The sequence below is a fragment of the Oncorhynchus keta genome, unplaced genomic scaffold, assembly GCF_023373465.1.
Source record: "Oncorhynchus keta strain PuntledgeMale-10-30-2019 unplaced genomic scaffold, Oket_V2 Un_contig_5276_pilon_pilon, whole genome shotgun sequence".
NCBI lineage: Eukaryota > Metazoa > Chordata > Actinopteri > Salmoniformes > Salmonidae > Oncorhynchus > Oncorhynchus keta.
In genome coordinates, this window is record NW_026288209.1 from 26,421 (window position 1) to 47,539 (window position 21,119).

The 21,119-nt window shown below is 45.8% G+C and overlaps 1 protein-coding gene across 1 annotated transcript in view; it reads right to left on the reverse strand.

Annotated features, from left to right (window-relative positions):
- The window catches only part of LOC127925203 (anoctamin-1-like), a gene marked incomplete at both ends in the record, with an annotated part of 103,149 nt that overhangs the window by 22,167 nt on the left and 59,863 nt on the right, over positions 1–21,119 (reverse strand). Inside the window, one exon of the mRNA XM_052510090.1 lies at positions 6,480–6,554. Within this exon, the coding sequence (XP_052366050.1) occupies positions 6,480–6,554 (75 nt within the window). The remainder of the gene's footprint in view (positions 1–6,479; positions 6,555–21,119) is intronic.

The window sequence follows — 21,119 nt, forward strand, 5'->3', positions numbered from 1 at the left end:
CCCAAACTAGGACAGAGAGACATTACTGTGTTAGTCCCTCAGCCCAAACTAGGACAGAGAGACATTACTGTATTAGTCCCTCAGCCCAAACTAGGACAGAGAGACATTACTGTATTAGTCCCTCAGCCCAAACTAGGACAGAGAGACATTACTGTATTAGTCCCTCAGCCCAAACTAGGACAGAGAGACATTACTGTGTTAGTCCCTCAGCCCAAACTAGGACAGAGACATTACTGTATTAGTCCCTCAGCCCAAACTAGGACAGAGACATTACTGTGTTAGTCCCTCAGCCCAAACTAGGACAGAGACATTACTGTATTAGTCCTCAGCCCAAACTAGGACAGAGACATTACTGATTAGTCCCTCAGCCCAAACTAGGACAGAGAGACATTACTGTATTAGTCCCTCAGCCCAAACTAGGACAGAGAGACATTACTGTATTAGTCCCTCAGCCCAAACTAGGACAGAGAGACATTACTGTATTAGTCCCTCAGCCCAAACTAGGACAGAGACATTACTGTGTTAGTCCCTCAGCCCAAACTAGGACAGAGACATTACTGTATTAGTCCCTCAGCCCAAACTAGGACAGAGACATTACTGTGTTAGTCCCTCAGCCCAAACTAGGACAGAGACATTACTGTATTAGTCCCTCAGCCCAAACTAGGACAGAGACATTACTGTATTAGTCCCTCAGCCCAAACTAGGACAGAGAGACATTACTGTATTAGTCCCTCAGCCCAAACTAGGACAGAGACATTACTGTGTTAGTCCCTCAGCCCAAACTAGGACAGAGAGACATTACTGTGTTAGTCCCTCAGCCCAAACTAGGACAGAGAGACATTACTGTGTTAGTCCCTCAGCCCAAACTAGGACAGAGAGACATTACTGTATTAGTCCCTCAGCCCAAACTAGGACAGAGACATTACTGTATTAGTCCCTCAGCCCAAACTAGGACAGAGAGACATTACTGTATTAGTCCCTCAGCCCAAACTAGGACAGGGAGACATTACTGTGTTAGTCCCTCAGCCCAAACTAGGACAGAGAGACATTACTGTATTAGTCCCTCAGCCCAAACTAGGACAGGGAGACATTACTGTGTTAGTCCCTCAGCCCAAACTAGGACAGAGAGACATTACTGTATTAGTCCCTCAGCCCAAACTAGGACAGAGAGACATTACTGTATTAGTCCCTCAGCCCAAACTAGGACAGAGAGACATTACTGTATTAGTCCCTCAGCCCAAACTAGGACAGAGAGACATTACTGTATTAGTCCCTCAGCCCAAACTAGGACAGAGAGACATTACTGTATTAGTCCCTCAGCCCAAACTAGGACAGAGAGACATGACTGTATTAGTCCCTCAGCCCAAACTAGGACAGAGAGACATGACTGTATTAGTCCCTCAGCCCAAACTAGGACAGAGAGACATTACTGTATTAGTCCCTCAGCCCAAACTAGGATAGAGACATTACTGTATTAGTCCCTCAGCCCAAACTAGGACAGAGAGACATGACTGTATTAGTCCCTCAGCCCAAACTAGGACAGGGAGACATTACTGTGTTAGTCCCTCAGCCCAAACTAGGACAGAGACATTACTGTGTTAGTCCCTCAGCCCAAACTAGGACAGGGAGACATTACTGTGTTAGTCCCTCAGCCCAAACTAGGACAGAGAGACATTACTGTATTAGTCCCTCAGCCCAAACTAGGACAGGGAGACATTACTGTGTTAGTCCCTCAGCCCAAACTAGGACAGAGAGACATTACTGTATTAGTCCCTCAGCCCAAACTAGGACAGGGAGACATTACTGTGTTAGTCCCTCAGCCCAAACTAGGACAGAGAGACATTACTGTATTAGTCCCTCAGCCCAAACTAGGACAGAGAGACATTACTGTATTAGTCCCTCAGCCCAAACTAGGACAGAGAGACATTACTGTATTAGTCCCTCAGCCCAAACTAGGACAGAGACATTACTGTATTAGTCCCTCAGCCCAAACTAGGACAGAGACATTACTGTGTTAGTCCCTCAGCCCAAACTAGGACAGAGACATTACTGTATTAGTCCCTCAGCCCAAACTAGGACAGAGACATTACTGTGTTAGTCCCTCAGCCCAAACTAGGACAGAGAGACATTACTGTATTAGTCCCTCAGCCCAAACTAGGACAGAGACATTACTGTATTAGTCCCTCAGCCCAAACTAGGACAGAGAGACATTACTGTATTAGTCCCTCAGCCCAAACTAGGACAGAGAGACATTACTGTATTAGTCCCTCAGCCCAAACTAGGACAGAGAGACATTACTGTATTAGTCCCTCAGCCCAAACTAGGACAGAGACATTACTGTGTTAGTCCCTCAGCCCAAACTAGGACAGAGACATTACTGTATTAGTCCCTCAGCCCAAACTAGGACAGAGACATTACTCAGCCCAAACTGTATTAGTCCCTCAGCCCAAACTAGGACAGAGACATTACTGTATTAGTCCCTCAGCCCAAACTAGGACAGAGAGACATTACTGTATTAGTCCCTCAGCCCAAACTAGGACAGGGAGACATTACTGTATTAGTCCCTCAGCCCAAACTAGGACAGGGAGACATTACTGTGTTAGTCCCTCAGCCCAAACTAGGACAGGGAGACATTACTGTGTTAGTCCCTCAGCCCAAACTAGGACAGAGAGACATTACTGTATTAGTCCCTCAGCCCAAACTAGGACAGAGACATTACTGTATTAGTCCCTCAGCCCAAACTAGGACAGAGAGACATTACTGTATTAGTCCCTCAGCCCAAACTAGGACAGGGAGACATTACTGTGTTAGTCCCTCAGCCCAAACTAGGACAGAGAGACATTACTGTATTAGTCCCTCAGCCCAAACTAGGACAGGGAGACATTACTGTGTTAGTCCCTCAGCCCAAACTAGGACAGAGAGACATTACTGTATTAGTCCCTCAGCCCAAACTAGGACAGAGAGACATTACTGTATTAGTCCCTCAGCCCAAACTAGGACAGAGAGACATTACTGTATTAGTCCCTCAGCCCAAACTAGGACAGAGAGACATTACTGTATTAGTCCCTCAGCCCAAACTAGGACAGAGAGACATTACTGTATTAGTCCCTCAGCCCAAACTAGGACAGAGAGACATGACTGTATTAGTCCCTCAGCCCAAACTAGGACAGAGAGACATTACTGTATTAGTCCCTCAGCCCAAACTAGGACAGAGAGACATTACTGTATTAGTCCCTCAGCCCAAACTAGGATAGAGACATTACTGTATTAGTCCCTCAGCCCAAACTAGGACAGAGAGACATGACTGTATTAGTCCCTCAGCCCAAACTAGGACAGAGACATGACTGTATTAGTCCCTCAGCCCAAACTAGGACAGAGAGACATTACTGTATTAGTCCCTCAGCCCAAACTAGGACAGAGAGACATTACTGTATTAGTCCCTCAGCCCAAACTAGGACAGAGAGACATTACTGTATTAGTCCCTCAGCCCAAACTAGGACAGAGAGACATGACTGTATTAGTCCCTCAGCCCAAACTAGGACAGAGACATGACTGTATTAGTCCCTCAGCCCAAACTAGGACAGAGAGACATGACTGTATTAGTCCCTCAGCCCAAACTAGGACAGAGAGACATTACTGTATTAGTCCCTCAGCCCAAACTAGGGCAGAGAGACATTACTGTATTAGTCCCTCAGCCCAAACTAGGACAGAGACATTACTGTATTAGTCCCTCAGCCCAAACTAGGACAGAGACATTACTGTATTAGTCCCTCAGCCCAAACTAGGACAGAGAGACATTACTGTATTAGTCCCTCAGCCCAAACTAGGACAGGGAGACATTACTGTGTTAGTCCCTCAGCCCAAACTAGGACAGGGAGACATTACTGTGTTAGTCCCTCAGCCCAAACTAGGACAGGGAGACATTACTGTGTTAGTCCCTCAGCCCAAACTAGGACAGAGAGACATTACTGTATTAGTCCCTCAGCCCAAACTAGGACAGAGACATTACTGTATTAGTCCCTCAGCCCAAACTAGGACAGAGAGACATTACTGTATTAGTCCCTCAGCCCAAACTAGGACAGAGACATTACTGTATTAGTCCCTCAGCCCAAACTAGGACAGAGAGACATTACTGTATTAGTCCCTCAGCCCAAACTAGGACAGAGAGACATTACTGTATTAGTCCCTCAGCCCAAACTAGGACAGAGAGACATTACTGTATTAGTCCCTCAGCCCAAACTAGGACAGAGAGACATTACTGTATTAGTCCCTCAGCCCAAACTAGGACAGAGAGACATTACTGTATTAGTCCCTCAGCCCAAACTAGGACAGAGAGACATTACTGTATTAGTCCCTCAGCCCAAACTAGGACAGAGAGACATGACTGTATTAGTCCCTCAGCCCAAACTAGGACAGAGAGACATGACTGTATTAGTCCCTCAGCCCAAACTAGGACAGAGAGACATTACTGTATTAGTCCCTCAGCCCAAACTAGGACAGAGACATTACTGTATTAGTCCCTCAGCCCAAACTAGGACAGAGAGACATGACTGTATTAGTCCCTCAGCCCAAACTAGGACAGAGACATTACTGTATTAGTCCCTCAGCCCAAACTAGGACAGAGAGACATTACTGTATTAGTCCCTCAGCCCAAACTAGGACAGAGACATTACTGTATTAGTTAGTACCTCAGACTGAGCAGAAAACCTGAGCCTACGTTTCACTATGATGAATCAAATAGGAAAACACTAAACAAACAACACAGAGAGTTATCTTTCCAAAACGGAGATGTGGGTAAACCACTTCTTCAATCTTTGGCCCTATAACACAGACCAAACAGCAAAACATCTAAATGATCAAATACAAATCTTAGAATCAACTATTAAAGACTACCAGAACCAAATGACCATACGACAGACCACGTATTCACCCTGCACACCCTAATTGGCAAACACACAAACCAAAACAAAGGCAAAGTCTTTGCATGCTTTGTTGATTTAAAAAAAGTGTTTGACTCAATTTGGCCAGAGGGTCTGCTAGACAAACTGATGGAAAGTGGTGTTGGGGGTAAAAAACATAAAATCAAACATTATAAAATAAAACATGACATTATAGACAAACATTATAAAATCAAACAAGTTTGACAAACTGATGGGGGTAAAACATACGACATTATAAAATCAAACAAAGACAAACTGATGGAAAGTGGTGTTGGGGGTAAAACATACGACATTATAAAATCAAACAAAGACAAACTGATGGAAAGTGGTGTTGGGGGTAAAACATACGACATTATAAAATCAAACAAAGACAAACTGATGGAAAGCAGTTCGACATTATAAAATCCATGTACACAATCAACAAGTATGCAGTTAAAATTGGGAAAAAAACACACATTTACTTCTACAGGGCCATGGAGTGAGACAGGGATGCAGCTTAAACTTCACTCTGTTCAACATATATATCAACGAATTGGCGAGGGCACTAGAAAAAACTTCAGCACCCGGCCTCACCCTACTAGAATCTGAAGTCAAATGTCTACTGTTTGGTGATGATCTGGTGCTTCTGTCCACAACCAAGGAGGGTCTACAGCAGCACCTAGATCTTCTGCACAGATTCTGTCAGACCTGGGCCCTGACAGACCTGGGCCCTGACAGACCTGGGCCCTGACAGACCTGGGCCCTGACAGACCTGGGCCCTGACAGACCTGGGCCCTGACAGACCTGGGCCCTGACAGACCTGGGCCCTGACAGTAAATCTCAGGAAGACAAAAAAATGGTGTTCCAAAAAAGGTCAATTTGCCAGGACCATAAATACAAATTCCTTCACCTGCCTTCTATGAAATCAAAAGGAACATAAATTTGACATACCTATTAGGATCTGGAAAAAAATACTTGAATCAGTTATAGAACCCATTGCCCTTTATGGTTGTGAAGTCTGGGGTCCGCTCACCAACCAAGAATTCACAAAATGGGACAAACACCCAAAAATATCCTCCGCGTACAACGTATAACACCAAATAATACCTGCAGAGCAGAATTAAGCAGATACCCGCTAATTATCCAAATCCAGAAAAGAGCCATTCAATTCTACAACCACCTAAAAGGAAGCGATTCCCAAACCTTCCATAACAAAGCCATCACCTACAGAGAGATGAACCTGGAGAAGTCTCCCCCTAAGCAAGCTGGTCCTGGGGCTCTGTTCACAAACACAAACAGACCCCACAGAGCCCCAGGACAGCAACACAATTAGACCCAACCAAATCATGAGAAAACCAAAAGATAATTACACGGAGAGAGGAGACAGAGAGAGAGAGACACGGAGAGAGGAGACAGAGAGAGAGACACGGAGAGAGACAGAAAAAGAGAGAGACAGAAAGAGGGACAGAGAGAGAGACAGAAAGAGGGACAGAGAGAGAGAGACAGAAAGAGGGACAGAGAGAGAGAGACAACATCAGGCCAAACTAAAAGCACAGTCACCATAAAGAGGATGGAGGAGATGTTGATGAGGTATCCAGGCAGACGGTCCCTCCAGGTCAGCTTCTCCACACCTGTCTGGGTTAGAGGTTAGAGACACATTAAGAGCACATGTAGATTACCAATATAGACCAGAAGAGACTAGTAGACCAGTAAAGAACAGAGAGAACAGAGAGACCAGTAGAGACCAGAAGACAACAGAAGAGACAACAGTAGAGAACAGTAGACAACAGTAGAGAACAGTAGAGACCAGTAGAGACCAGTAGAGAACAGTAGAGACCAGTAGAGACCAGTAGAGACCAGTAGAGACCAGTAGAGACCAGTAGAGACCAGTAGAGAACAGAAGAGACAAGTAGACACCAGTAGAGACAAGTAGACAACAGTAGAGAACAGAAGACAACAGAAGACAACAGAAGACAACAGAAGACAACAGAAGAGACCAGTAGAGAACAGTAGAGACCAGTAGAGACCAGTAGAGACCAGTAGAGAACAGTAGAGACCAGTAGAGACCAGTAGAGACCAGTAGAGACCAGTAGAGACCAGTAGAGACCAGTAGAGACCAGTAGAGACCAGTAGACACCAGTAGACACCAGTAGACACCAGTAGAGAACAGTAGACACCAGTAGAGACCAGTAGACACCAGTAGAGAACAGAAGAGACAAGTAGACACCAGTAGAGAACAGAAGAGACAAGTAGAGAACAGTAGAGACCAGAAGAAGAGACCAGTAGAGAACAGAAGAGACCAGTAGAGACCAGTAGAGACCAGAAGAGAACAGAAGACACCAGTAGACAACAGTAGACACCAGTAGAGAACAGTAGAGAACAGAAGAGACCAGTAGAGAACAGTAGAGACCAGTAGAGACCAGTAGAGAACAGAAGAGACCAGTAGAGAACAGAAGAGACCAGAAGAGACCAGTAGAGAACAGAAGAGACCAGTAGAGAACAGTAGAGACCAGAATAGACCAGTAAAGCTCAATATAGACCAGTAGAAGCCAACAGAAGTCAACAGAAGCCAAGATAGACCAGAAGACACAAGTAGAGAACAGGGTAGACCAGTAGACACCAGTAAAGATCCACTGAGACAGGACTGCTGTATGTTCCACTGAGACAGGACTGCTGTATGTTCCTCTGAGACAGGACTGCTGTATGTTCCTCTGAGACAGGACTGCTGTTTGTTCCACTGAGACAGGACTGCTGTATGTTCCACTGAGACAGGACTGCTGTATGTTCCACTGAGACAGGACTGCTGTATGTTCCACTGAGACAGGACTGCTGTATGTTCCTCTGAGACAGGACTGCTGTATGTTCCACTGAGACAGGACTGCTGTATGTTCCTCTGAGACAGGACTGCTGTATGTTCCCCTGAGACAGGACTGCTGTATGTTCCACTGAGACAGGACTGCTGTATGTTCCACTGAGACAGGACTGCTGTATGTTCCACTGAGACAGGACTGCTGTATGTTCCTCTGAGACAGGACTGCTGTATGGTTCCTCTGAGACAGGACTGCTGTATGTTCCACTGAGACAGGACTGCTGTTTGTTCCCTGAGACAGGACTGCTGTATGTTCCTCTGAGACAGGACTGCTGAGACAGGACTATGTTCCTCTGAGACAGGACTGCTGTATGGTCCTCTGAGACAGGACTGCTGAGACAGGACTGCTGTATGTTCCTCTGAGACAGGACTGCTGTATGTTCCACTGAGACAGGACTGCTGTATGTTCTGAGACAGGACTGCTGTATGTTCCACTGAGACAGGACTGCTGTATGGTCCTCTGAGACAGGACTGCTGTATCGTCCTCTGAGACAGGACTGCTGTATGTTCCTCTGAGACAGGACTGCTGTATGTTCCCCTGAGACAGGACTGCTGTATGTTCCTCTGAGACAGGACTGCTGTATGTTCCACTGAGACAGGACTGCTGTATGTTCCTCTGAGACAGGACTGCTGTATGGTCCTCTGAGACAGGACTGCTGTATGGTCCTCTGAGACAGGACTGCTGTATGTTCCTCTGAGACAGGACTGCTGTTTGGTCCTCTGAGACAGGACTGCTGTATGTTCCTCTGAGACAGGACTGCTGTATGGTCCTCTGAGACAGGACTGCTGTATGGTCCTCTGAGACAGGACTGCTGTATGTTCCCCTGAGACAGGACTGCTGTATGTTCCCCTGAGACAGGACTGCTGTATGGTCCTCTGAGACAGGACTGCTGTATGTTCCACTGAGACAGGACTGCTGTATGTTCCCCTGAGACAGGACTGCTGTATGTTCCCCTGAGACAGGACTGCTGTTTGACCTCTAACACTAACCATTGATAGTGATCACTACATTGTTGGGTTTGGCGCTGGTAGAAACCCTTTCCCAGTACTTGTGACATTACAAGTTGAAACACACACAGACAGTGACTGTAGATGTCCCAGTGATGTCAGATCATAAGGTGGACAACAGCACCACCTAGCACCCACACAGCACCAAGCACCCACCCACCACCTAGCACCACCTAGCACCCACACAGCACCAAGCACCCACCCACCACCTAGCACCACCTAGCACCCACACAGCACCAAGCACCCACCCACCACCTAGCACCACCAAGCACCCACCCACCCACCCACCACCTAGCACCCACACACATCCACCCACCCACCCAAACACCACCTAACACCCACACAGCACCAAGCACCCACCCACCACCTAGCACCACCTAGCACCCACCCACCCAAACACCACCTAGCACCCACCCAGCACCCACCCACCCAAACACCACCTAGCACCCACCCACACACATAGCACTGACATACATACTCTAACCCTCTCCTCCCCACCTCTCGTCTGTTCTCTTCCCCTCCCCCACCTCTCCCCCTCCCCCCACCTCTCGTCTCCTCCCCCCACCTCTCGTCTCCCTCCCCCCCCCACCTCCTCTCGTCTCCCCCCCACCTCTCTCTCTCCCCCCCCACCTCTCGTCTCCTCCCCCCCCCCACCTCCTCCCCCTCGTCCCCCTCCCCCCACCTCTCGTCTCCTCCCCCCACCTCTCGTCTCCTCCCCCCCCACCTCCCCCCCCTCGTCTCCTCCCCCCCACCTCTCGTCTCCTCCCCCCACCTCTCGTCTCCTCCCCCCACCTCTCGTCTCCTCCCCCCCCTCTCCTCTCCCCCCCCCTCCTCTCCTCCCCCCCCACCTCTCGTCTCCCCCCCACCTCTCGTCTCCTCCCCCCCCACCCTCTCTCCCCCCCCACCTCTCGTCTCCCCCCCCCACCTCTCGTCTCCTCCCCCACCTCTCGTCTCCTCCCCCCACCTCTCCCCCCCCCACCTCTCGTCTCCTCCCCCCACCTCTCGTCTCCTCCCCCCACCTCTCGTCTCTCTCCCCCCCACCTCCCCCAGACACTAGTAAAAGTGATGGCAGTAACACAGGAGATTAGTGTCCATATAACCTAATGTCCCCCAGGCCTTTCATTCTGGTCCTGTCTGGATGGTTCTCTTCTGCACTTCAACCAATCCAGTAATTGTGGAGGAGGAGTTCCCCCAGTGTCTCCTTGTTAACTAGTAAAAGAGGAAGTTGCTTCAGGAGGCTCTCTTTCCATTTCCCCTGTAAACTGGATGCATCCGGGTTTCAGCACCCTTGCTGAGGGTGGTAACCATGTGGTCTTACACTGAAATGAACCCAAAGAGACCCACTATAAGGTCAGGACTCTCTCCTGACACCACCACATCCCTGTCAGAGTGCATCACACACACTCCTCCTCCCTGCAGGCCGCTAAGCCCTTTGGGAAATTACTGCCATGGGATTTCCTCTGGGCCATATGTCACCACACAGACACAGACACACACACACACACACACACACACACACACACACACACACACACACACACACACACACACACACACTTTCTATCTAGAGCAGGAATTAACAGAGTACAGAGATGTACCACAAGGCACCTAGTGACAATGTTCTGCCATCTAGTCAGAGCAACGTCAGACGGAAGGGAAGAGGAAGTCAGACAGGGTTAAGGTCAGGTCGGGAGGCTGGGTGAAGGTCGGGAGGCTGGGTGAAGGTCGGATCGGGAGGCTGGGTGAAGGTCGGGAGGCTGGGTGAAAGTCGGGTCGGGAGGCTGGGTGAAGGTCGGGAGGCTGGGTGAAGGTCGGGAGGCTGGGTGAAGGTCGGGTCGGGAGGCTGGGTGAAAGTCGGGTCGGGAGGCTGGGTGAAAGTCGGGTCGGGAGGCTGGGTGAAGGTCGGGAGGCTGGGTGAAGGTCGGAGGGTCGGGAGGCTGGGTGAAAGTCGGGTCGGGAGGCTGGTCAAGTCGGGAGGCTAGGTGAAAGTTGGGTGGCTTAATGAAGGTCGGGTGGCTGGGTTAAGGTCAGGTCGGCAGGCTGGGTGAAGGTCGGTTGGCTGGGTGAAGGTCGGTTGGCTGGGTGAAGGTCGGGTCTCGAGGCTGGGTGAAGGTCGGGTCTCGAGGCTGGGCGAAGGTCGGGTCGGGAGGCTGGATGAAGGTCGGGAGGCTGGGCAAAGGTCGGGAGGCTGGGCGAAGGTCGGGATGCTGGGCGAAGGTCGGGAGGCTGGGCGAAGTTCGGGAGGCTGGGCGAAGGTCGGGAGGCTGGGTGAAGGTCGGGAGGTTGGGTGAAGGTCAGGTCGGGAGGCTGGTTTAAAGTCGGGAGGCTGGTTTAAAGTCGGGAGGCTGGGTGAAGGTCGGGAGGCTGGGTGAAGGTCGGGAGGCTGGGTGAAGGTCAGGTCGGGAGGCTGGTTTAAGGTCAGGAGGCTGGGCTATGGTCGGGAGGCTGGGCTATGGTCGGGAGGCTGGGCTATGGTCGGGAGGCTGGGCTATGGTCGGGAGGCTGGGCTATGGTCGGGAGGCTGGGCTATGGTCGGGAGGCTGGGTGAAGGTCAGGTCGGGAGGCTGGGTGAAGGTCAGGTCGGGAGGCTGGGTGAAGGTCAGGTCGGGAGGCTGGGTGAAGGTTAGGTCGGGAGGCTGGGTGAAGGTCAGGTCGGGAGGCTGGGTGAAGGTCAGGTCGGGAGGCTGGGTGAAGGTCAGGTCGGGAGGCTGGTTTAAGGTCGGGAGGCTGGGTGAAGGTCGGGAGGCTGGGTGAAGGTCGGGAGGCTGGGTGAAGGTCGGGAGGCTGGGTGAAGGTCGGGAGGCTGGGTGAAGGTCGGGAGGCTGGGTGAAGGTCGGGAGGCTGGGTGAAGGTCAGGTCGGGAGGCTGGTTTAAGGTCAGGAGGCTGGGCTATGGTCGGGAGGCTGGGCTATGGTCGGGAGGCTGGGCTATGGTCGGTAGGCTGGGCTATGGTCGGGAGGCTGGGCTATGGTCGGGAGGCTGGGTGAAGGTCGGGAGGCTGGGTGAAGGTCGGGAGGCTGGGTGAAGGTCGGGAGGTTGGGTGAAGGTCAGGTCGGGAGGCTGGGTGAAGGTCAGGTCGGGAGGCTAGGGAGGCTGGTTTAAGGTCGGGAGGCTGGGCTATGGTCGGGAGGCTGGGCTATGGTCGGGAGGCTGGGTGAAGGTCGGGAGGCTAAGTGAAGGTCGGGAGGCTGGGTGAAGGTCGGGAGGCTGGTTTAAGGTCAGGAGGCTGGGCTATGGTCGGGAGGCTGGGCTATGGTCGGGAGGCTGGGCTATGGTCGGTAGGCTGGGCTATGGTCGGTAGGCTGGGCTATGGTCGGGAGGCTGGGCTATGGTCGGGAGGCTGGGCTATGGTCGGGAGGCTGGGTGAAGGTCGGGAGGCTGGGTGAAGGTCGGGAGGCTGGGTTAAACTGGGATATAATCTGCTGTATTCAACCAGACCACGGTACTGTTAGTGAAGCCATGTTTCTGTTTGTCTCTATTCAGTTAGTGAAGCCATGTTTCAGTCTCTATTCAGTTAGTGAAGCCATGTTTCAGTCTCTATTCAGTTAGTGAAGCCATGTTTCTGTCTCTATTCAGTTAGTGAAGCCATGTTTCAGTCTCTATTCAGTTAGTGAAGCCATGTTTCAGTCTCTATTCAGTTAGTGAAGCCATGTTTCAGTCTCTATTCAGTTAGTGAAGCCATGTTTCAGTCTCTATTCAGTTAGTGAAGCCATGTTTCTGTCTCTATTCAGTTAGTGAAGCCATGTTTCAGTCTCTATTCAGTTAGTGAAGCCATGTTTCTGTCTCTATTCAGTTAGTGAAGCCATGTTTCAGTCTCTATTCAGTTAGTGAAGCCATGTTTCTGTCTCTATTCAGTTAGTGAAGCCATGTTTCAGTTTCTCTATTCAGTTAGTGAAGCCATGTTTCAGTCTCTATTCAGTTAGTGAAGCCATGTTTCAGTTTGTCTCTATTCAGTTAGTGAAGCCATGTTTCAGTCTCTATTCAGTTAGTGAAGCCATGTTTCTGTTTGTCTCTATTCAGTTAGTGAAGCCATGTTTCTGTTTGTCTCTATTCAGTTAGTGAAGCCATGTTTCTGTCTCTTCAGTTAGTGAAGATATGTTTCTGTCTCTTCAGTTAGTGAAGCCATGTTTCAGTCTCTATTCAGTTAGTGAAGCCATGTTTCAGTCTCTATTCAGTTAGTGAAGCCATGTTTCAGTCTCTATTCAGTTAGTGAAGCCATGTTTCTATTGTCTCTATTCAGTTAGTGAAGCCATGTCTGTTTGTCTCTATTCAGTTAGTGAAGCCATGTTTCAGTTAGTGAAGCCATGTCTGTTTGTCTCTATTCAGTTAGTGAAGCCATGTTTCTGTTTGTCTCTATTCAGTTAGTGAAGCCCATGTTTCAGTCTCTATTCAGTTAGTGAAGCCATGTTTCAGTCTCTATTCAGTTAGTGAAGCCATGTCTCTATTCAATCAGTGAAGCCATGTTTCTGTCTCTATTCAGTTAGTGAAGCCATGTTCCTGTCTCTATTCAGTTAGTGAAGCCATGTTTCAGTCTCTATTCAGTTAGTGAAGCCATGTTTCTGTTTGTCTCTATTCAGTTAGTGAAGCCATGTTTCTGTTTGTCTCTATTCAGTTAGTGAAGCCATGTTTCTGTCTCTATTCAGTTAGTGAAGCCATGTTTCAGTCTCTATTCAGTTAGTGAAGCCATGTTTCTGTCTCTATTCAGTTAGTGAAGCCATGTTTCAGTCTCTATTCAGTTAGTGAAGCCATGTTTCTGTCTCTATTCAGTTAGTGAAGCCATGTTTCAGTCTCTATTCAGTTAGTGAAGCCATGTTAGTTGTTTGTCTCTATTCAGTTAGTGAAGCCATGTTTCAGTCTCTATTCAGTTAGTGAAGCCATGTTTCAGTCTCTATTCAGTTAGTGAAGCCATGTTTCAGTCTCTATTCAGTTAGTGAAGCCATGTTTCATGTTTGTCTCTATTCAGTTAGTGAAGCCATGTTTCTGTTTAGTCTCTATTCAGTTAGTGAAGCCATGTTTCTGTCTCTATTCAGTTAGTGAAGCCATGTTTCTATTGTTAGTGAAGCCATGTCTCTATTCAGTTTAGTGAAGCCATGTTTCTGTTTGTCTCTATTCAGTTAGTGAAGCCATGTTTCAGTCTCTATTCAGTTAGTGAAGCCATGTTTCAGTCTCTATTCAGTTAGTGAAGCCATGTTTTTTTGTCTCTATTCAGTTAGTGAAGCCATGTTTCTGTTTGTCTCTATTCAGTTAGTGAAGCCATGTTTTGTCTCTATTCAGTTAGTGAAGCCATGAAGTCTCTATTCAGTTAGTGAAGCCATGTTTCTGTTTGTCTCTATTCAGTTAGTGAAGCCATGTTTCTGTTTGTCTCCATTCAGTTAGTGAAGCCATGTTTCAGTCTCTATTCAGTTAGTGAAGCCATGTTTCAGTCTCTATTCAGTTAGTGAAGCCATGTTTCAGTCTCTATTCAGTTAGTGAAGCCATGTTTCAGTCTCTATTCAGTTAGTGAAGCCATGTTTCTGTTTGTCTCTATTCAGTTAGTGAAGCCATGTTTCTGTTTGTCTCTATTCAGTTAGTGAAGCCATGTTTCAGTCTCTATTCAGTTAGTGAAGCCATGTTTCTGTTTGTCTCTATTCAGTTAGTGAAGCCATGTTTCAGTCTCTATTCAGTTAGTGAAGCCATGTTTCTGTCTCTATTCAGTTAGTGAAGCCATGTTTCAGTCTCTATTCAGTTAGTGAAGCCATGTGTCTCTATTCAGTTAGTGAAGCCATGTGTCTCTATTCAGTTAGTGAAGCCATGTTTCTGTCTCTATTCATGTTGTTTCAGTCTCTATTCAGTTAGTGAAGCCATGTTTCTGTTTGTCTCTATTCAGTTAGTGAAGCCATGTTTCAGTCTCTATTATTCAGTTAGTGAAGCCATGTTTCAGTCTCTATTCAGTTAGTGAAGCCATGTTTCAGTCTCTATTCAGTTAGTGAAGCCATGTTTCAGTCTCTATTCAGTTAGTGAAGCCATGTTTCTGTTTGTCTCTATTCAGTTAGTGAAGCCATGTTTCATGTTTGTCTCTATTCAGTTAGTGAAGCCATGTTTCAGTCTCTATTCAGTTAGTGAAGCCATGTTTCTAGTTTGTCTCTATTCAGTTAGTGAAGCCATGTTTCAGTCTCTATTCAGTTAGTGAAGCCATGTTTCAGTCTCTATTCAGTTAGTGAAGCCATGTTTCAGTCTCTATTCAGTTAGTGAAGCCATGTTTCAGTCTCTATTCAGTTAGTGAAGCCATGTTTCAGTCTCTATTCAGTTAGTGAAGCCATGTTTCAGTCTCTATTCAGTTAGTGCCAAGTCCTATTCAGTTTGAAGCCATGTTTCAGTCTCTATTCAGTTAGTGAAGCCATGTTTCAGTCTCTATTCAGTTAGTGAAGCCATGTTTCTATTCAGTTAGTGAAGCCATGTTTGTCTCTATTCAGTTAGTGAAGCCATGTTTCAGTTGTCTCTATTCAGTTAGTGAAGCCATGTTTCATGTTTCAGTCTCTATTCAGTTAGTGAAGCCATGTTTCAGTCTCTATTCAGTTAGTGAAGCCATGAAGTCTCTATTCAGTTAGTGAAGCCATGTTTCTGTTTGTCTCTATTCAGTTAGTGAAGCCATGAAGCCATGTTTCTGTCTAGTGAAGCCATGTTTCAGTCTCTATTCAGTTAGTGAAGCCATGTTTCAGTCTCTATTCAGTTAGTGAAGCCATGTTTCAGTCTCTATTCAGTTAGTGAAGTCCATGTTTCAGTCTCTATTCAGTTAGTGAAGCCATGTTTCAGTCTCTATTCAGTTAGTGAAGCCATGTTTCAGTCTCTATTCAGTTAGTGAAGCCATGTTTCTGTCTCTATTCAGTTAGTGAAGCCATGTTTCTGTTTGTCTCTATTCAATTAGTGAAGCCATGTTTCAGTCTCTATTCAGTTAGTGAAGCCATGTTTCAGTCTCTATTCAGTTAGTGAAGCCATGTTTCAGTCTCTATTCAGTTAGTGAAGCCATGTTTCAGTCTCTATTCAGTTAGTGAAGCCATGTTTCAGTCTCTATTCAGTTAGTGAAGCCATGTTTCAGTCTCTATTCAGTTAGTGAAGCCATGTTTCAGTCTCTATTCAGTTAGTGAAGCCATGTTTCAGTCTCTATTCAGTTAGTGAAGCCATGTTTCAGTCTCTATTCAGTTAGTGAAGCCATGTTTCTGTTTGTCTCTATTCAGTTAGTGAAGCCATGTTTCAGTCTCTATTCAGTTAGTGAAGCCATGTTTCAGTCTCTATTCAGTTAGTGAAGCCATGTTTCTGTTTGTCTCTATTCAGTTAGTGAAGCCATGTTTCAGTCTCTATTCAGTTAGTGAAGCCATGTTTCAGTCTCTATTCAGTTAGTGAAGCCATGTTTCAGTCTCTATTCAGTTAGTGAAGCCATGTTTCAGTCTCTATTCAGTTAGTGAAGCCATGTTTCAGTCTCTATTCAGTTAGTGAAGCCATGTTTCTGTTTGTCTCTATTCAGTTAGTGAAGCCATGTTTCTGTTTGTCTCTATTCAGTTAGTGAAGCCATGTTTCAGTCTCTATTCAGTTAGTGAAGCCATGTTTCTGTTTGTCTCTATTCAGTTAGTGAAGCCATGTTTCAGTCTCTATTCAGTTAGTGAAGCCATGTTTCAGTCTCTATTCAGTTAGTGAAGCCATGTTTAAGCTTTTCTGTTTCAGTCTCTATTCAGTTAGTGAAGCCATGTTTCAGTCTCTATTCAGTTAGTGAAGCCATGTTTCTGTTTGTCTCTATTCAATTAGTGAAGCCATGTTTCTGTTTGTCTCTATTCAGTTAGTGAAGCCATGTTTCAGTCTCTATTCAGTTAGTGAAGCCATGTTTCATGTTTGTCTCTATTCAGTTAGTGAAGCCATGTTTCAGTCTCTATTCAGTTAGTGAAGCCATGTTTCAGTCTCTATTCAGTTAGTGAAGCCATGTTTGTCTCTATTCAGTTAGTGAAGATGTCTCTATTCAGTTAGTGAAGCCATGTTTCAGTCTCTATTCAGTTAGTGAAGCCATGTTTCTGTTTGTCTCTATTCAATTAGTGAAGCCATGTTTCAGTCTCTATTCAGTTAGTGAAGCCATGTTTCAGTCTCTATTCAGTTAGTGAAGCCATGTTTCAGTCTCTATTCAGTTAGTGAAGCCATGTTTCAGTCTCTATTCAGTTAGTGAAGCCATGTTTCAGTCTCTATTCAGTTAGTGAAGCCATGTTTCTGTCTCTATTCAGTTAGTGAAGCCATGTTTCAGTCTCTATTCAGTTAGTGAAGCCATGTTTCTGTCTCTATTCAGTTAGTGAAGCCATGTTTCTGTTTGTCTCTATTCAGTTAGTGAAGCCATGTTTCTGTTTCTGTCTCTATTCAGTTAGTGAAGCCATGTTTCAGTCTCTATTCAGTTAGTGAAGCCATGTTTCAGTCTCTATTCAGTTAGTGAAGCCATGTTTCAGTCTCTATTCAGTTAGTGAAGCCATGTTTCAGTCTCTATTCAGTTAGTGAAGCCATGTTTCTGTTTGTCTCTATTCAGTTAGTGAAGCCATGTTTCTGTTTTGTCTCTATTCAGTTAGTGAAGCCATGTTTCAGTCTCTATTCAGTTAGTGAAGCCATGTTTCAGTCTCTATTCAGTTAGTGAAGCCATGTTTCAGTCTCTATTCTATTCAGTTAGTGAAGCCATGTTTCAGTCTCTATTCAGTTAGTGAAGCCATGTTTCTGTTTTGTCTCTATTCAGTTAGTGAAGCCATGTTTCTGTTTGTCTCTATTCAGTTAGTGAAGCCATGTTTCAGTCTCTATTCAGTTAGTGAAGCCATGTTTCAGTGAAGCCATGTTTGTCTCTATTCAGTTAGTGAAGCCATGTTTCAGTGTCTCTATTCAGTTAGTGAAGCCATGTTTCTGTCTCTATTCAGTTAGTGAAGCCATGTTTCAGTTAGTGAAGCCATGTTTCTGTCTCTATTCAGTTAGTGAAGCCATGTTTCAGTCTCTATTCAGTTAGTGAAGCCATGTTTCAGTCTCTATTCAGTTAGTGAAGCCATGTTTCTGTTTGTCTCTATTCAGTTAGTGAAGCCATGTTTCAGTCTCTATTCAGTTAGTGAAGCCATGTTTCTGTTTGTCTCTATTCAGTTAGTGAAGCCATGTTTCAGTCTCTATTCAGTTAGTGAAGCCATGTTTCAGTCTCTATTCAGTTAGTGAAGCCATGTTTCAGTCTCTATTCAGTTAGTGAAGCCATGTTTCAGTCTCTATTCAGTTAGTGAAGCCATGTTTCAGTCTCTATTCAGTTAGTGAAGCCATGTTTCAGTCTCTATTCAATTAGTGAAGCCATGTTTCAGTCTCTATTCAGTTAGTGAAGCCATGTTTCTGTCTCTATTCAGTTAGTGAAGCCATGTTTCAGTCTCTATTCAGTTAGTGAAGCCATGTTTCAGTCTCTATTCAGTTAGTGAAGCCAGCCATTCAGTTTCATGTCTCTATTCAGTTAGTGAAGCCATGTTTCTGTTTCTGTCTCTATTCAGTTAGTGAAGCCATGTTTCAGTCTCTATTCAGTTAGTGAAGCCATGTTTCTGTTTGTCTCTATTCAGTTAGTGAAGCCATGTTTCAGTCTCTATTCAGTTAGTGAAGCCATGTTTCTGTCTCTATTCAGTTAGTGAAGCCATGTTTCAGTCTCTATTCAGTTAGTGAAGCCATGTTTCTGTCTCTATTCAGTTAGTGAAGCCATGTTTCAGTCTCTATTCAGTTAGTGAAGCCATGTTTCAGTCTCTATTCAGTTAGTGAAGCCATGTTTCAGTCTCTATTCAGTTAGTGAAGCCATGTTTCAGTCTCTATTCAGTTAGTGAAGCCATGTTTCTGTTTGTCTCTATTCAGTTAGTGAAGCCATGTTTGTCTCTATTCAGTTAGTGAAGCCATGTTTCAGTCTCTATTCAGTTAGTGAAGCCATGTTTCAGTCTCTATTCAGTTAGTGAAGCCATGTTTCAGTTTGTCTCTATTCAGTTAGTGAAGTCCATTCAGTTAGTGAAGCCATGTTTCAGTCTCTATTCAGTTAGTGAAGCCATGTTTGAAGCCATGTTTGTCTCTATTCAGTTAGTGAAGCCATGTTTCAGTCTCTATTCAGTTAGTGAAGCCATGTTTCAGTCTCTATTCAGTTAGTGAAGCCATGTTTCAGTCTCTATTCAGTTAGTGAAGCCATGTTTCAGTCTCTATTCAGTTAGTGAAGCCATGTTTCAGTCTCTATTCAGTTAGTGAAGCCATGTTTCAGTCTCTATTCAGTTAGTGAAGCCATGTTTCAGTCTCTATTCAGTTAGTGAAGCCATGTTTCAGTCTCTATTCAGTTAGTGAAGCCATGTTTCAGTCTCTATTCAGTTAGTGAAGCCATGTTTCAGTCTCTATTCAGTTAGTGAAGCCATGTTTCAGTCTCTATTCAGTTAGTGAAGCCATGTTTCAGTCTCTATTCAGTTAGTGAAGCCATGTTTCAGTCTCTATTCAGTTAGTGAAGCCATGTTTCTGTCTCTATTCAGTTAGTGAAGCCATGTTTCAGTCTCTATTCAGTTAGTGAAGCCATGTTTCAGTCTCTATTCAGTTAGTGAAGCCATGTTTCAGTCTCTATTCAGTTAGTGAAGCCATGTTTCTGTCTCTATTCAGTTAGTTGTCTCTATTCAGTTAGTGAAGCCATGTTTCATGTTTGTCTCTATTCAGTTAGTGAAGCCATGTTTCAGTCTCTATTCAGTTAGTGAAGCCATGTTTCAGTCTCTATTCAGTTAGTGAAGCCATGTTTCAGTCTCTATTCAGTTAGTGAAGCCCAGTCTCTTTCAGTTAGTGAAGCCATGTTTGTTTCAGTCTCTATTCAGTTAGTGAAGCCATGTTTCAGTTTGTCTCTATTCAGTTAGTGAAGTCCATGTTTCAGTCTCTATTCAGTTAGTGAAGCCATGTTTCAGTCTCTCTATTCAGTCTCTATTAGTGAAGCCATGTTTCTGTTTGTCTCTATTCAGTTAGTGAAGCCATGTTTCAGTTTGTCTCTATTCAGTTAGTGAAGCCATGTTTCAGTCTCTTCAGTTAGTGAAGCCATGTTTCAGTCTCTATTCAGTTAGTGAAGCCATGTTTCAGTTTGTCTCTATTCAATTAGTGAAGCCATGTTTCAGTCTCTATTCAATTAGTGAAGCCATGTTTCTGTTTGTCTCTATTCAGTTAGTGAAGCCATGTTTCAGTCTCTATTCAGTTAGTGAAGCCATGTTTCAGTCTCTATTCAGTTAGTGAAGCCATGTTTCTGTCTCTATTCAGTTAGTGAAGCCATGTTTCAGTCTCTATTCAGTTAGTGAAGCCATGTTTCAGTCTCTATTCAGTTAGTGAAGCCATGTTTCTGTTTGTCTCTATTCAGTTAGTGAAGCCATGTTTCAGTCTCTATTCAGTTAGTGAAGCCATGTTTCAGTCTCTATTCAGTTAGTGAAGCCATGTTTCAGTCTCTATTCAGTTAGTGAAGCCATGTTTCAGTCTCTATTCAGTTAGTGAAGCCATGTTTCAGTCTCTATTCAGTTAGTGAAGCCATGTTTCAGTCTCTATTCAGTTAGTGAAGCCATGTTTCAGTCTCTATTCAGTTAGTGAAGCCATGTTTCAGTCTCTATTCAGTTAGTGAAGCCATGTTTCAGTCTCTATTCAGTTAGTGAAGCCATGTTCCTGTTTCAGTCTGTAGTCAAATCAAATCGTACAGAGTCAATGTGGAGGCTATATACAGGGGGTACCGGTACAGAGTCAATGTGGAGGCTATATACAGAGTCAATGTGGAGGCTATATACAGGTGGTACCGGTACAGAGTCAATGTGGAGGCTATATACATTAGGGGGTACCGGTACAGAGTCAATGTGGAGGCTATATACAGGTGGTACCGGTACAGAGTCAATGTGGAGGCTACATACAGGTGGAGGTACAGGGGTACAGAGTCAATGTGGAGGCTATATACAGGGGGTACCGGTACAGAGTCAATGTGGAGGCTACATACAGGGGGTACCGGTACAGAGTCAATGTGGAGGCTATATACAGGGGGTACCGGTACAGAGTCAATGTGGAGGCTACATACAGGGGGGGTACCGAGTACAGAGTCAATGTGGAGGCTACATACAGGGGTACCGGTACAGAGTCAATGTGGAGGCTATATACAGGGGGTACCGGTACAGAGTCAATGTGGAGGCTACAGGGGGTATACAGAGGGGAGGCTATATACAGGGGGTACCAGGGGTACAGAGTCAATGTGGAGGCTATATACAGGGGTACCGGTACAGAGTCAATGTGGAGGCTATATACAGGGGGTACCGGTACAGAGTCAATGTGGAGGCTAT